We start from the raw sequence: 16,220 nt of genomic DNA, 5'->3' as shown, positions 1-16,220 counted from the left end.
ATTATTTGTGAATTAATATAAAGAAGAGTGAAACTTAAAAAAATGTTCATTTAAATTTAATAATTAGTATTTTTGCAACTTCAAAATTGAAATTTAAAATGTCAATAATAAATTAAAAGATATGTAATTAAGGGAGATGGAGGTAAATCATGTATGTCAAAGTTTTATTCAAAGATTTGGTAAGTTTTTCTCATATCAGCCTACACAAGATTTAAAATTAATCAAAACCAAAATGGTGGTATCCACTACTTACCAGATTTAAAAGTCATAACTTAAACGTTTCTATTAAGGCCATAAAAGTTGAATTTTGTTTCTAAAAGTGTTGGCGGATGTATAACTATTATATGCAACAGATGTAAAGATTAAAATATATTTCTATTTTGTGTCCTCTTCCCGTTGCAAAGCACGGGTACAACAGCTAGTATATCATATGTTATTATTAATAATTAGAGTGTTAAATAAGTCATCATCAACATTACACATTTTTTATCAATCGATTATGTATTGTAAAATAAATCTTTAAATGAAGCTACATTTTTCAATTATCAAACTCAACAAAATACGTGTGCATACACAATGCAACGACACAAACTACAGAAAACACTACATAGGAATTTTGATACATATTGTAAATGATATGATAATATGATAATGTAACGGGTTTCACTGTGAATAATCACTAGGCTACTTTTAAACATTTATTTCATCACACCGAACTGTAACCAAAACTACATGATAATTGAGTAAAATATGACGTAAGGCAAATCAATAATTCAACTATTACAAACAATTTGTTGTCAAGTCTTGTTAGGAAACTCTTTTTTATGAACCAGACACTTAGTTAACAGTAGTGGCTTGTAGGGACATAAGTCCCTAGTAAAGCTCAATAATATAAAACAAATTATTCTAATATTTAAACAAACTATAAGAAATATACTATTTATGTGCCAGAATAGATATCCCTGTACACCACATCTTTTGTGTAAAAACAGTTTTTTTTCATGGGTCCTCAAGTCTAGTTTTAAATAACCACAAAAGTCGCGGGTATCCTCGCCCTCGCTCCTCTCCTCATTCCCAGTCCTCGTCTGTCAGTGTTCAGTCACGAGAAGAAAAAGAACAGAACAGAACAGAGAGCGTGCAAGGGAGCAAGAGAGGAGGCGAGAGGAGAGCGAGAGCACTGACTGGCTGCACTTTACTTGACGTCCTACAACACTCATTTGATTGTTTTTTTCGATTTGATATTTTCATTCGATTGTTTCATTCGATATATCGTTTGGTTAGTTAGGTTAGGTTAACCTTACCTAACTAACCAAACGATATATCGAATGAAGCAATCGATTAATCGATATATCGATCGATATTTTCATTCGAATGAGTGTAGGACGTCAAGTAAGGTGCAACTGACTGACTGAGCTAGACCAGACCTAGTGGGCGTGGCGTGGGCTAGTGGGACAGACGACATAAAACAATAACGTCAATAACATAACCCTACTTTACAACAACGGTAGGATAAAACTGGTTTGTTTATTGTTTCTGTTTGGTTCACTTAATAAAAACAGAGGATAAAGGAATATAAAGATATTAATTAAATATGTAAAGAATATAAATATAAAGGATAATAAAGATCCGGTGTTTTAACGTTACCGGTATTTAAGAATGTTGAGTTTTAAAGTCCATTACATTTCAATGACAGGGAATCAGTTTTGTAACTTACTAAGCTAATTTCCTTTTATATAGTCTATAATTTTTCACAGAATTAAGGTCTGTAAAATCGAAACTCATAATATGAGTTATGACTATGGGTTTTAGAAAACCTATGCAATACACATTCGTCCTGAAACTAATAAATAACATTTTATTTTTTAAAGATAGGATGTTAAGTAAGGCATATTTACAAGGCAAAACTTACTTTTCATTAGGGTTTTGTTTTTGCTAAGGATACTGTAAGCGATGCAATGTTAACAAACTATTCTGTCTTTTTAGATATCTGTTAGCTGAATATCAATGAGTTAGTACACAAACTGCAATTTGATCTAAAAACAATATTCTTGATGGCATCTTCTGAGTCCAGGTAGGCCTATGCTATAACATCAAAATAGGTATACCATATAGTAAAACCATTAAAGATATTTTAATTTTTAGACTACTAACTTTAGGCACAGACACTGAGAATTAGGATTTTTTTGAGAAGGCCTATCACATTTGATGGTTGAAGAATAAGTTAGCGGTGTGTGTTGACTCCTTGCTGTCATTGTCAGAAATTTCAGTTTTTAGGAATGGTTCTTCGATTTTTCATCAGTCATATCTTACAACATGCAATAGGAAGACTGAAGAGGTCTGGTCTGGTAATATAGGTTCAGAGGACTGTCTGAGGCTGCAAAGCTTTGACTCTGGTTACACACCGGTCTCGCAGACATAATGTCACTGATATTTGACGTGCTAGCGACATGCCACTCGAAAACCAACCGATGTTAACTTATGGAGCCTGATGTAACTATACACACCAGTGTCACGGACACGTTGCCAGCGACTCATGTCACTAGCACGTGTCTCTAGCGAACCAACCTGTTGGTGTTTGGACAGACATGTCTCTTGTCTCTTGGGACCACACATGGGCAGAACATGTTTATAGTTGTTTTGGCGCTGCTGCTGCTGCGGTACTATCTGTTTTGTTTTGTTCGAGGTGAGTGGTGAGTCGTGTCTTGTGTCATAGCAAACGAGTGTGATTGTGAAAAATGCCATTTCCCGATGAATTAAGAGTTAATTGCAGTAGTAGGAGAATTGCCAGTGCTGTATAACTATAATTTGAAGAGTTATTATTATTACAGCAATCGTAATGAACAGGAAAAGACATGGTGGGAAGTCGCTTCAAAAGATTTAACGCTACAGGTAACTACTGCCTGTAGTTCATCATGAATTAAACTAATGAATAATTGATTCCTTCACTTGTCGCTAGCACATGCCTCTTCCATGGTTTGTATATCTCATTGTGTGGCGCTGACATCATGCTAGCGACATCGAAATATCAGCAACATTATGTCTGCAATACCGGTGTGTAACCCGCCTTATTTTACTCCTGCCTTCCTGCATGTGGCAAGAATAAGTTAACTATCTAGTTATCACCACCAAAGTCATATACCAGATACAGTGGATTAAAAACTCAGTTCATTTTGTTTTCTGTCTTGAAGAATTTTATCATTTAAAGCAGCTGGTCTATTGCCTATAGAAGTCATGTGCAGGTTTTATTTATTTATTTGTTTACGGCAAAATCACCATTTGTACAATCAATTACATGCATAAAAATTTGTGGATTTATTAATACTATTAACATGCTGTAAGTTTTACATCTTGCTATTTGGTCATGCTTTATGAATACATGCTAACACTAATGATTCGCAACTGAGTAATGAAATATGAAAAACAAATATAACTTATATATTTTGCTTTTGACTTGCTACTTAAATCGTACTTTTAAGTACCGGTACTTGATAATTCCTTATTGTGAAACTTTATTGTGAAATGGCGGCCATACGAATGTAGGTATTTTAAGCCAAGTATGAATGGAGATGAGTGTAGGATGAGCTTTATTTTTAAAGATAGCCTATATTTTAAGTAAGGCATAGGGCTTGATAGGCATTAAATTGCTTTTTATTAGGGTTTTTGCCAAGGATACTGTAAGGGTATCACACAGTCTGATCTTGTAGGCTAGTCTTGTTAGTACTAGGCAATTGTAAGGCCAATATGCCTTAAACTCCAAGTTGATAGTAAATTTTAAATCAATGTTTTAAGTAGACCATAACTTAATACTAAGCATCTTGTACCGAACTTCTATACTTATATCATTCAAAACCGGTCTAACAGAGCCCAAAATTAATTTGAGTTGCATGCCACCGCCACTTAGCTGGTTAGCTGAGTAGTTATAAAGTCTAAAGACTGCTAGTTCAATCCTGAGAAAGGTTATACAAATTTCAATCCTAAGTGTATTTAACACCAATGTAAAATGTAAGAGTCAAGTTAGGAAGCTATAAGTTGAAGAGAAAATCCTTAGTTTTTCGGTGTAAAATCCTTTTGGGTAATACTGAACTTATACTACTTACGTTAAATTTAAATTTTTTTCCTTATCTACCAAAATTAGGATATTTTAAGCACTTTTTACCTTTGGCACTCTTGGGGGATACACCTATTTCACCCTGAAAATTGCAATTTAAAATTTAAAATTCTAGAAATCAGCGATTTAAGGTGCTTGAAAAACTTGTTTTTCCTTAAGTAGGCCTAAATGGTATTGTTCTCATTATTTAGGCCATTTTTAACACATTCTTCCTCATCCACTTTTTCAGCAAACACCTTACACCTTATTTCACCCCGAAAAACACAATTTAAGATAGAGAAAAGCATTAAAAATCACATTTGACCAGTAAATGTGTCAATAACTTAATACTAATCTAACTTATCCTTATCCCTTAACGTAACCTAGCCTTGGTTTACCCTAAATCGGTAATTGTTGGCACTTTGCTAACCTAAGCATGAATTAGGTTGGGTTGGGTTAGGTTAGGTTAGCTTAGGTTGGATTAGGATTGAGTTATGTTGGATTATATTTAATTTGGTATACCCAAAAATGGGTCATTTTTGGCTTTCTGCTGTATTTTTTTTATTTTTCAAACCTGGTTTTCTGGGTCAAAACAGCATTTGCCGATAAAGTGTTTGAAATGCACTAAATAATGAAAAAAAACACATAAAAAGAAAAAATGCCCCCGCTGCAGAAAACCTGCCTACTAAGCGAATTTCCATTTGCCTGGATTGATTTTCAATTAATTTATTAAATTTACTATGTTTAACGAGTACCTAGGTTAGCTGCTACAGCGAAACTAATAAAGTGTATTTTTTTTATTAATATATCGATAGCTTAGTACGAAATAAATAAATCCGCCAAGTTTGATCAAAATATATAAGCAAACCAAACAACATTTTACAATATTCTCCATAAGAATAACATATGGGAATTTTAAATTAACAATTTTTGAATTTTCTCCCTAACCAATCACCGTAAAAAAACACTTTGATATAATAAATTATTTGTTTTTTTAAGCTCTTTAAAAAGGTCTGGAGAAAAATTGATAAATTTTGTGTTTTAAGGCCTTAAGGGTAAAAAATTAGAAAACCCCATTTTTACCCCATAAAACCCCCGGTTAAACCCCGTTCCCATAGTCCGATCATGCTGGTTCGCGAACTCATTTAAATTAATCCCGCGTTACAACTTCAAAACAAATTTTATCAAAATCGGACAAAAATTACTCAAAGTTATTGTCTGGATGGACACTCATATATATAAATATATACATTTTTTAATAGTTCTGTTCACTTTTTAGGGCTACTTTTTCAATTAATAAGCAAAATAACAAAAACCAGAGGACCCTGAAAGTTTATTTCAGAGTACTATGGTTTTTATTATTTCGCTTATTAAATAAATATACATATATAAAAATTTGAACAAATGGTATTTTTGGCCTCTGGGGACATCAAAATGAAAGAGTAAATCGGTCCTGGGCCTAGGTCTTACCATGAGACCTATGGTAATAGCTACTTCCCATTTTCCCAATAGGGAAATTCGCTAAAAGAAAATGTTTAAGCCCCAAAAATCATTGATTTCTAGTGTTTTTCGCAATGTTCAAATGCTTTCAGGGTGAAATAGTTTTTTTCCCCCAAAACTGCCAAAGGTAACAATTAAACAATTAAAACAGCCTAACTTAATTTTGGTAGATAAGTTTAAAAAAATGCAATAAGTAGTATAACCTATTCAGTATTACCTATTTTTGTAATTTTCCCAAGCAAATATTGGAATAATTTACAAGATAATTTACTACTTACTTGTCAAAAATAAGATTTTCAAATGTTGGGTTCAATAATGTTAAACACATTTATTTTGATCAAGACCATTTAAGAAAAAACACAATTTCATTCAGGTGGGAAGTTCTGTAAGATTGGTAAGTAGAGACAGGGTCAACGGAAACAGAATAGAAATTTCTATTCTGTGTTTGCTGGGCCAGGGCAGACAAGGTTTCTTGTATTTTCTTAATGTTTAGATTCAGGAGGTGACTGAGCAGTTATAAAACTCACTAGCCAATTTTTATTCTTTCTTTAATTAAAATTATTATTTCCAGACTGATTCATCTGGATCTTAAAGGCTCTCCATTGAAAATTGACTATTTGGAAAAGGTATGTCAATATATAGTAAATAAATTAATGACTATTATTTTATATAGTCATAGTCAAGTATCTTTATTCATGGTTGTACATGAATAGTGTCAAATAAGTTAAAACTAATGCTTAAAACTATGATAAAGCCATTTTCAATTCGTCTAAAGATTAGGCCTACAAGGACAGGTCCATTAATATTCCTTAATTGAGACGTTTTTTAAAAATGTTGGGTTTTTGTTCTATTTTAATTTTCAAAGGAATAAATTAAAAAAAATCATGTCCTGCATTGACAGTCTTTTTTTTGAAGAGCTCTAATTTATTTTTCCAATTACTGTACAAAGTTATTTTTGTTACGTGTATTGTAGTTATGATTATTTTCTTTAATTGGTGGATTGAAATTGTTGTTTTTGACTAACATAATACATTCAAGAACATATTTAAACCATAAACAGTGAGGATCCTTAAACGTTTAAAGTGATCTTTTGCAGAATCATCTTTGTTCATTTTTAACATAGCTCTGATTGATTGCTTCTATATTTTCAAAATTTTGTCTAGATTCGAATTTGAGGTGGCTTCATATACACATAATATGCCATAAGATATATGGGAAAAATAAATCATTTTTAAAACTTCAATACTGCATAGTTTTGACATTTTTCTAATCGCACAAAGACCGGAATTTATTTGATTTATAACAAGTTTACAATGTTTGTCCCAAGACAAGTTGCTGTCCAATGTCAGGCCAAAAAAACTTACAGCTTCTGTTATTTCAATTGGTTGGTTATTTACTTCAATATTAGGATTGGTATTGTTTTTGTTTTCTTTTGTTTTGAATGTGACACATTTGGTTTTACTTTCATTTAATTTTAAATTGTAATTATTTAAAAAATCACAAAAAAACAATACAAAATACACAATAAAAAAATCTTTGATTTGTATCATCACAAAATTAAAGAGAGCTATCAAACAAAACGGACTTAAGCCCCTATACCATGACACAAACTTACGCCTCTTTTCCATGACACCGTGTAACATTCGCCCCTTTACCATGACACTGGCATTTACGCCCTTTTTCTGTGACAGAAGATGGCACTTTGGTGACATGCCCTTTGCTTTTTTGCATATAACTCGATAAATATTTTATAATTCATGACAAAACTTCTAGAGGTTATTTAGTAGTATGTTACAAGGTTCCCAAAAATGGTACTAACTCAATTTCGCTAAAAATGGCGCTTACGCCCCTATACGTTGAGATCCTCGAGTCTATCTAGATGGGAAGTCTACTTCAGTACTATATGAAGAGTCAATGATATAGCCAAGCCATTTATAATCATAACATTGTTTTGTTCAAACTATTATTCTTGTGTAGTTCCAATTCAATTTTAAATTTCACTTTCTCCACCTTTTCTAACATAGTAGGATATGTTGAGATAATATTGTTTTATTTTTTTATTTTGGAGTTTGAGTGTTGGGCCACCTAAACCCAAAAAAGTGGTTTTCGAAGTGATGTATGTGTGTGTATGTGTATAGAGCTTCAGATTACACATTTTTTTTTGTGGCTACTAATCCATCTTTAGGGGTTTTATCATTTTTTAAATTTTGATTTTTTTGTGATATCTTTATAAATACTTCCTAAAATAACAAAACAGATTTTCACAACAAAAATTTGAACAACGTTGGTTAAAATGTAGTTTGTAGCAGGTATAGGCCTGCTTTTAACTATTTGCAATCCTGTCAAATTACGCTTTAAACTGTTATTGCAATTATTATGGTTTCCCCCATAACCCATTGTTAACCCTTCTGGTTACCCATTATGTGATTTCCATATAAAAGTAAAAAGATATTCAATTTTAATGCCTACTAATGGGACAAAGCATGTGTCAAGTTGCTAATACCGTTTTCAAATTTATCTAGTTGTTCCCGGTATTGCGAGAATGGGGAGCTACGGGTCTACTGATAGAATGGGAAGACACATTTCCATACTTGGGACGGTTGGAAGTTCTCCAATCTCCCTCTGCGTGCTACACTTTGGCCGAGATAGGGAGAATCCATAGCCTAGCTGCAGCAAACAACCTGACTGTGGTACCATTGATACAGACCTTCGGACATTTTGAGGTTAGTTCCGCCTATCTATTGCCAACTTTTGAAAAAAAGTTGAAAAGATACTAAATAACTAAAAATAAAGATTAGATTAACTTACCTTTGTTATTGTAGGATGTAGTTCTTGAGTAGGTTTAAGCTGTTTAAGTGTCACCCTATGCATTTTGCCAGCTTGTGTGGTATCTTCAGTGGTCTTCTTAAGTTATCTTCTTACTGTACCACTAACAATATACTCTATGCTACAAAAATATTTACACACATGCGGTCATTATTATCGTAGTCTTGTCGATCGGACAATGTGACAACACGTGGCGGAGTCATTGCAGGAGGTTTTCCTTGAAAATTGTTCAACAGATTGTTAACTTTGTATTGGTCCTGTTACAGTTTGTTCTGAAGCATCGTCAGTTTGCAGAGTTACGTGAAATACCACAATACCCAGCGTCTCTGTGTCCTAGACACCCAGAATCTCTACCACTCGTCAGCGAGATGTTGAACCAGGTGATGGATGCATCGGAGGGTGTTACACTCTTCCACATTGGAGCCGATGAGGTAACGTTATGTGATGAATTAACAACTGATGAAAAGTGTAACTAATTGTTCTCTAGATGACCATTAAGCTTGTGGTTTTGTGATTCCTAAGTTATCGTGATATATAAAAACTAAAAGAAGCTAAAAACCAATCAAAAAGTGTTTTGTTTGTTATGAACGGATTTCTTGCACCTTGCTTTCTTCTTGTCAATTAAATGGCAAAATTTATAACTCATCCCATTTTAGGGCTTTAATTATGGTTACCTATGTATTCTTTTTATACTTATCTTAGGTTTTAATTTGTAGAATAATGGGATAGCAGCTAGCCGACCTTAGAAAAAGTATCGTTAGGCAATAGAAATCTCAGAAAGTGCAAAAATACAAAATATTTTGTCCAATAGGCAACTTTTTCTAGTGTGGACAAAGATAGTTGCACCCCTAAGCATGCTTTATTTTACAAATCTAAATCCTGGTCTGTAGCCTTTCCTTGAACAAAACTCACTTTAGAATAAGATTCTGTGGTACTTCATGCATTCTTGACGGTTATTACCCGGGAGCAGTTCGGCTAAATACTTTTCCTACCTTTACAAACTCCTTCTTTCTGGTGGTTGCTAAAAATATCAAAATAATATTTTATGTGAAGCACATAAAACCCACAAAATCTCAGTGTGTTCTATGGTGTACTCTTCCTTTTTAAGACATTCTGTCATTTGTTTACTCCTTCTCTTTTTTTACTTTTCACTCATTCTGTTTACAAGCTTACGTCATGCCCACAATTTTATCTCAACGTGTTTGTACCTGAGCCTGGGTATAATTAATTAAACCAGCGGTGACATTTTTTTCTATTTTCATCCATTTATTCTCATAATTTTACACTTTAGAACAAACTGTATCAAAATATTACCTACTGTTCACATCTTTCTCAGAGTAGGTCTGGCACATGGGAGCCTGCTCTCGCTGCGCTTCTCACGACAAGCATCGTCTGTTCTTGACACACTTGACAAATGTCTTGCAACATGTGCGACAGCGACACCCTCACTTGCAACTACTCATGTGGGACGACATGATGCGACAGATGGATCCGGATCTGCTGCTTGGTAGGTAGGTTTTTTGCCCAACCTTCAGATCCTAGGATTCTATCTAGGCTATAGCGCAGAGCCACACATTACTTCAAGCTAGACCTAGAGCTTCTGTATTATCACTTAGATCAAATCCATTGGTAATTTGTGGGATTTGAAGCTGGGACCTCAAAGACAACCTTGCTCTCTCATTTCTGTTGTGGTCTCATGCTCTACCACTAAATCAGCTCGTTCCCGCTTGGTAGAGACACCTTAATTAAAGTGGTTTAAATACCTGTAATGTCGACAATCCCAAGTGGTTGTGAAACAACTAGTTTCGGCTCATAACGGAGCCATCTTCAGGTTTTCCAAGGACATTATCACTTCTTCCGAAGGTCGTCAAAGTTCACAAATAATTTACATACATTTAAACATTTAAAAACACGACAACACGCATGCCTAGGCCTAGCTTTAACGATGTGACCGGCGGGAGTCACCTTAACTTGGGACTACTCATATTAGATAAATGATGTGACTCGTTTATTTAACAACTCACATTCCGTTGACTGGCCTTTTTAGGGGGGATTTTGTGGGTATTTTTATTGCAACAATAATACTATGAATCTTACTACTGTAGCTTTTTTGACATTACTTTAAGAACCTAACCTAACCGATGTAGTTTGTTTTAAAGGATATTCCATTTGGATACCACTTTTGGACCAACTCTTTTATTAGCTTTGCGGTTTTATGAGTGTAGCCCAAGTTTTACGTTTTATCTCAAAGAATGATTTTCCATTGTGATGAAATGGAAATTAAAAACTTATATCTCTATACTTGTTGATTTCATTACAAAGGTGTAAATTGTATTTCCAGAATTCAAGATCGGAGAGCTGGTTGAAATCGTTGTTTGGCATTACCAGGCTGCACACACGTTTTCATTGAATGAGGGTAATTATCTATGAATATTTATTTACATGAAGGTATGTAAACGGAGAGTATTTTTCGTTCATGGTCTTGGCAAAGTTTTTGGCCAATGTCATGTTTGGTAAATTTCATTGCACCTTTTGTTGCCTCAGCAGCCAAGTTATACCAACCTCAAAGTTGTTAAAATTTGTAGTAAGATGTGATTTTTACTTCCTCCCATATACATAGTATATATACAGTATAGAGAAAGTATTGTTTTTATTAATATTGTTTAAATGTTGGAAACCTTTTTCTCGTAAAAAAGATCACTATTGTCGTGTACTGGGTATCTCTGGACCAGGAAAAGGAGACCTAATTTTTGTTGAGCGCAGCCAAGCGACATTAATTAGGGTCGGCCGGGCGGGCCACCCCACATTAGCCAAGGCAGGTAGGTCTCGTTTTCCTGGTCCAGAGATACCCAGTCCACGACTATAATCACCATTTTCAGTTTAGTTTATTTTCTGATTTCTCACTACATGCAATTTATATTAAATCCCCACAAATATAATTTTTCTGTAGACATGTGGGCCAAGTACAGTTTGGTGTTTGGTCGTGTTTGGTTCGCCTCGGCCTACAAGGGAGCGACTGGTAGTTGTCAAATGCTGCCTGTCGTCTCACAACACATCTCCAACCATCAAAAATGGCTGGCGACGGCCGCACAGGTGGAGGGGAGGTTCCAGATCTGCGGCATCGTACTGACTGGCTGGTCAAGGTAACTAATATGCCTTCTTTCATTTCTATAACAGGTTTTAATAGACTCTCGTAAATCTGGCGCGCTAGAACCTTAACAAGTTTATATAGTGTTAGTTTCTCAATCAGAAAGTCACCAGTTTGATCCTGAGAATAGGGTAGCTTTCTTAGTGTTTAAAACTGGACCCAGCTGTCCTTGATCATCAGGCTTTCAATTAATGATCCTGGCTGAAGAAACAGCTGGTAGTCAGTAAAAAAGCTATCATCTAATCCAGGGGTCTCCAACCTACGGCCCGGGGGCCGGATGCAGCCCACGAAGGCTTACCGGGAAATAATTAATTTTATATAATTGTTATAAATTGATGATAGTCAAAGTGGTGGCAACACCTGTAAGTAAATGTCTCAGTCTCGGTAAGATCAACGTTTGTGTCACCTAGACAGATCACAGAGCCAACTTCAACTGCTAAGTCAACAAATAGGGAGTGAAACAAAGAAGCAAGGTTAGTGTATCGTACATTTGGAGGCCCGTATACCACACACAGACCCAGTCTCTGACTTTTCAGCCTTATGACAACAGAAAGTGTTTCTATACCAGGTGGAAGGTTGTCTGGAAAAATATGTTGGTCATACATAATTCCTTCCCTGATGTGTAAAGCAATGCCCCCACCGGCTTCCTCCTCCCCAAATAAGCCAGAAATGTGGTGGCGCAACAAACTGTATCCTGGTATTTTGTAGTTGTCTGAGGGAGTGTCAGGTTGAAGCCAGATCTCTGCCACACCAAAAATGTCTGAGGAGGAGGTCGCAATCTCGGTAATAATGTGATCGTCAGTCGCGATCGCAGCCACACTCGTGAGTATTGTTTGCTGTCTCAGTAATAACTTGATCGTCATTCGCAATCATATTTTGCGATTTTGGCAATACCATGGTCGTCATGCACTCATTGTAGCGGCAACACCCGCAAGTAAATGTTGCAATCTTGGTATGATTCTCATTCGCAATCGCGGCAACCCGACAGTGAATATTGGAGACTCAGTGATAACACGATTGTCATTCACGATCGCGGCAACACCACGAGCATTTTTGCGGTCTCGGCAATACCGCGATCGTCTCCCAAGACCGCGACTGCACTGCAAACATCTCTTGCGGTATCAGTAAAATTTCTGTGATGATATCCAGTTTAATATGATTTCTGATATGATGATAAAGTATGAGGAACACCGTTTATATACCCATAAATAATTATGTCATGTAGGTCAATTACTTTGTTTGGTCACAGTATCATTTGCAAAAGCCTACAGAATTTTAGTTAGTGATTGATTTGTAGAGAATGAAATTAAATATTAGGGAATTATTGAGAAAGGGGAATAGAAATGATAATAAATCGAAGGACCAGAGGGATAAGAAATGTAGAGAAATGGAAATATTAAATTAAGATTATGAAAGGGAGAAAAAATGAACCCACTTTTGAGATAGGAGAACAAGACACTGTTTTATTTACATTCATATACAACATATGTCACCAATATAATAATAGGGAAATAATTTAATTTCATGAACATATGTTTGAAAGCAAAACATTTAAGAAATTAATTGAGCCAAAGATTATGAAATATACATAACATAAAAACATAAAGGAAGTTTACTGAACAGTTAGGGCTAGTCAAAAGGTTAAAGACTAACAAAAAAAATCAGCAAGAAATTTAAACACTTCATCAATGAGCTCTTATTTAGAAAACTACCTCTTTGTTGGTTATTTTGAGGGGCTACCCTTCTACACTGAAATTTGACGGTCCGGCCCGGCCCGCCTTTCCTCCAAAAATTCTCAATGTGGCCCTTGACTCCTTGAGTAAAAAAGTTTGGAGACCCCTGATCTAATCAAACAACTTGTGCGATGTATCATTATTGTACAAATGTACCATGTGTTACTACACATATGTCTGCAGGTACGACCACTACGCAACACTGTGCGAGCTGCTTCCTCCCTCACTACCCTCGTTGGCTCTGTGTTTACGCACCTGGATGTCCCGCAAGTATGATGACTCGCTGTTAAGTGTTGTCAGCAAAGAGCTCGGGTATTCGGAGAAAATACAGTTGAACCCTTACCCAAAACCACAGGTAAATGTTCCAAAACTAACTCAGTTTGCTTTTCGGTTCCCGTTACTTTATATAATTATTGCTCATTAAAAACATTAAAGCCAAACTTATTTTTGTGATTATTTATGGAGTAGCATGGCTGCTTATCTGAATAATAAGAGTCCATCTAGGATTAAGGACCATAATGACATAACACGTAAAATAAGAGCCTCTCAATTCTTAATCGGTTCTCTCAATTCTTTGTTTTTTCTTATCCTCCATTTTCTATCTTCTACTATCGGTCACCCCTTCTGCTATCGGACCTGAAGTAATGTGACAAACAATCCCAGGTCTGTGTCCAACAGAATAGAGGAGGTTTTTTAGTGAGTAGTCTGACAAGCTCAGGAGACTCACACTACAGGCTGGCTACCTGTAAAAGCATTTTTATCTCCTCTCCGTTAAATAGCGCTTGGGATGAAAAAAAATTCTTTTCATCTAAATGCATTTCTTGTAGCCTAGTTGTCAGTGGCAAAGCAGTATTAGATTGAATAATCATGAATTTGGTGTTATCTTTTTTATTTCAGTATGTACCTGTAACCAGAATTGCTTTGATTTCCTTTTTGAATGCCTCTTCTTTAAGAGATTCGCAACATAAAATTCCTCAATTATATAAATTAAAGCGTGTTTAACTTCCTTAATGTTTCACTTCCTGTTTCATTGTGTTTAAAACACCTATACTAGCTTGGTTTGCAGATTATCTTCTGTCCTTATTTTGTAATAACTTGCACTTTTTACCTCCCTCAGGTTATTGCCCAGGAACTATCATACCCTGGGTGGAAGTTGGCGGTTGGTGTGGAATGGTTAGCCAACCTACGAGCCAAGCAGTCATTTATCACCGATAGTGATCAGTAAGTTATTTGGCTCAGTTTCTTTAAAATTAAAAAAAATGTGTATCTGTGAAAGGTTCATTGGTTAATTTAATAAATGCTTGACACAATTTACAGGGTCAACACTTGGCTCAATCCTTGGCAGATTGACAACAATTTCACCAATCCTATGCAGATATCAAGTCTCTACAATAGTTTCAATGAGTAAGTATAACACTATCAAGATTACTATCTGTTTTACTTACACTTTGACTGGTAATAAAATGTTAACTGAAATTTATTGTCACAAATTTCATGATGAAATTTCATGATGAATATCAATTCAGATAAAGTTAGAACATAAACTCAACAGGAAGGGAAGTGATGTCATAAAATTATGGTAAACGATCACCCTTAAGCGCCGATCAAGTGTTGGACATGAGGTACGGTTCCAATTAAATATACAGTAAAATAAAATGTCTAACCCTCTTTGTGAGATGTATCGTTAATACTACATTTAAAAGGAACCCCGTGTGCAGGTTGCTTCAAGAATGGTCCTCGTTAGAAAGGTATCTGCAGGAACATCTTACAGAAGTATATTACAACAAAACTATAGAAGAATGGGTCGGAACTCTAGTAACGCCTCTCACTAGAAGGCTTCAACAGCTGAAAGAAAGTGCCAAGGATCAACTAGTAAAAGCAGGCTGTCTATCAGTCTCATAGTAACCAATGTTATCACCATGGTTATATAATTACATCCTCTTTCATCTTGGCCTGGGTCGTTTAATACAGGCAACTATGTAAACATGTAAAATATTGCAGAAATATGTGTTGTTGATATTATAAGAATAAAAAACTTTGTTCATATCAATGCTGTGTTTTTCAATCTTTTTATACAGAATATACAGTAGCCTAATGAATTAATAATGAAAGAAAGTGACCTGAATGAACCTGTACCAATTACTGTACTTTCTAGAAAGGTGGTCTCTTTTCTAATAAATTTCTGCTAGTTTTACTCTCAAAAATAGGATTACTTAGGAAATAAATATACACAAAGTTGAATTTTTAGTTTTACCTAATCTTATTTTTTTTTATAAATCTTGGTTTTGGTTGGTAACCTCAGTCAAATTTTCAATTAATCAAAATCCAAATTTTGAGGCTCAAATATCAAATCCAAGTTAAATTTATTATTTCAATACGATTAGAACTTATCACTGTTCAATGGCTATTTCATTATGAATCGGTTTCAAATCTACAATGGACTTTCAAAACTTGTAACACCAGAATATCACATGCATCTCCAGCTATCATAGCAGCATCTGTATTTTATGGGCGTTTTTGTAACGTCTATTATATTATTAAAGTGATACAATCAAATTTTATGTAAACGGTTAAGGTCATTTATCAAGTAAAAATATAGGCATATGGCATATCAAAATTAAGCTCAGAGTGTGTAGATTTGCCGAAAAGTATTGATATGGACGAACTCCCTAAGGGCTCTGCCCCACAGGCTGATTTCCAAAGGGCTACGCCTTGCATGTTTTGGGAGTTAAAGTTATTCAATTAATTTAGTGAACAACAGCTGGCAAATGCAATTGACAATATAGTTTGTTTGTTTAGATTTTTGTTTACTTATTTTATTATTTAGTTTTGTGTTCTTAAAACAGGTTCGGTGAGTGGACAGCATCGATCTCTAGAGATCAATGGTGGACAGTGAAGCTTTTTCTGTTTGATACAAGTGGGTAAT

General features: G+C 34.9%; 1 protein-coding gene across 3 annotated transcripts; it reads left to right on the top strand.

Annotated features, from left to right (window-relative positions):
• Nucleotides 1–1,438: 1,438 nt before the first annotated feature.
• On the top strand, nt 1,439–15,290 carry LOC129001152 (hexosaminidase D-like). Of its 3 annotated transcripts, none has more exons than XM_054428359.1 (12): nt 1,439–1,504; nt 1,984–2,071; nt 6,159–6,213; nt 8,110–8,310; nt 8,680–8,844; nt 9,755–9,920; nt 10,755–10,829; nt 11,364–11,556; nt 13,478–13,649; nt 14,412–14,515; nt 14,612–14,698; nt 15,013–15,290. In XM_054428359.1, the coding sequence occupies exons 2-12, from the start codon at nt 2,052–2,054 to the stop codon at nt 15,194–15,196; spliced, it is 1,422 nt and encodes a 473-aa protein (XP_054284334.1). In that variant the 5' UTR covers nt 1,439–1,504; nt 1,984–2,051; the 3' UTR covers nt 15,197–15,290. The 3 variants fall into 3 exon arrangements, with proteins under 3 accessions (XP_054284334.1, XP_054284336.1, XP_054284335.1); XM_054428361.1 differs by lacking the exon at nt 1,439–1,504 and adding an exon at nt 1,620–1,658; XM_054428360.1 differs by lacking the exon at nt 1,439–1,504 and adding an exon at nt 1,621–1,705.
• The last annotated feature ends 930 nt before the right edge of the window (nt 15,291–16,220 follow it).

Source organism: Macrosteles quadrilineatus, unplaced genomic scaffold, assembly GCF_028750875.1.
Source record: "Macrosteles quadrilineatus isolate MER2022 unplaced genomic scaffold, UCM_ALF_1.0 Scaffold_8__2_contigs__length_117827958, whole genome shotgun sequence".
Lineage (NCBI taxonomy): Eukaryota > Metazoa > Arthropoda > Insecta > Hemiptera > Cicadellidae > Macrosteles > Macrosteles quadrilineatus.
The sequence above is the reverse complement of the archived record's forward strand: the minus strand, read 5'-3'. Positions and strand labels throughout refer to the sequence as shown.

Excerpts from the sequence above, each read along its gene's own strand:
- LOC129001152 (XM_054428359.1), top strand. The coding sequence starts at position 2,052 with ATGGCATCTTCTGAGTCCAG. Across the intron at positions 10,830-11,363 it reads CACGTTTTCATTGAATGAGG|ACATGTGGGCCAAGTACAGT; the intron begins GTAATTATCTAT and ends ATTTTTCTGTAG. Across the intron at positions 14,699-15,012 it reads CTCTACAATAGTTTCAATGA|GTTGCTTCAAGAATGGTCCT; the intron begins GTAAGTATAACA and ends CCCCGTGTGCAG.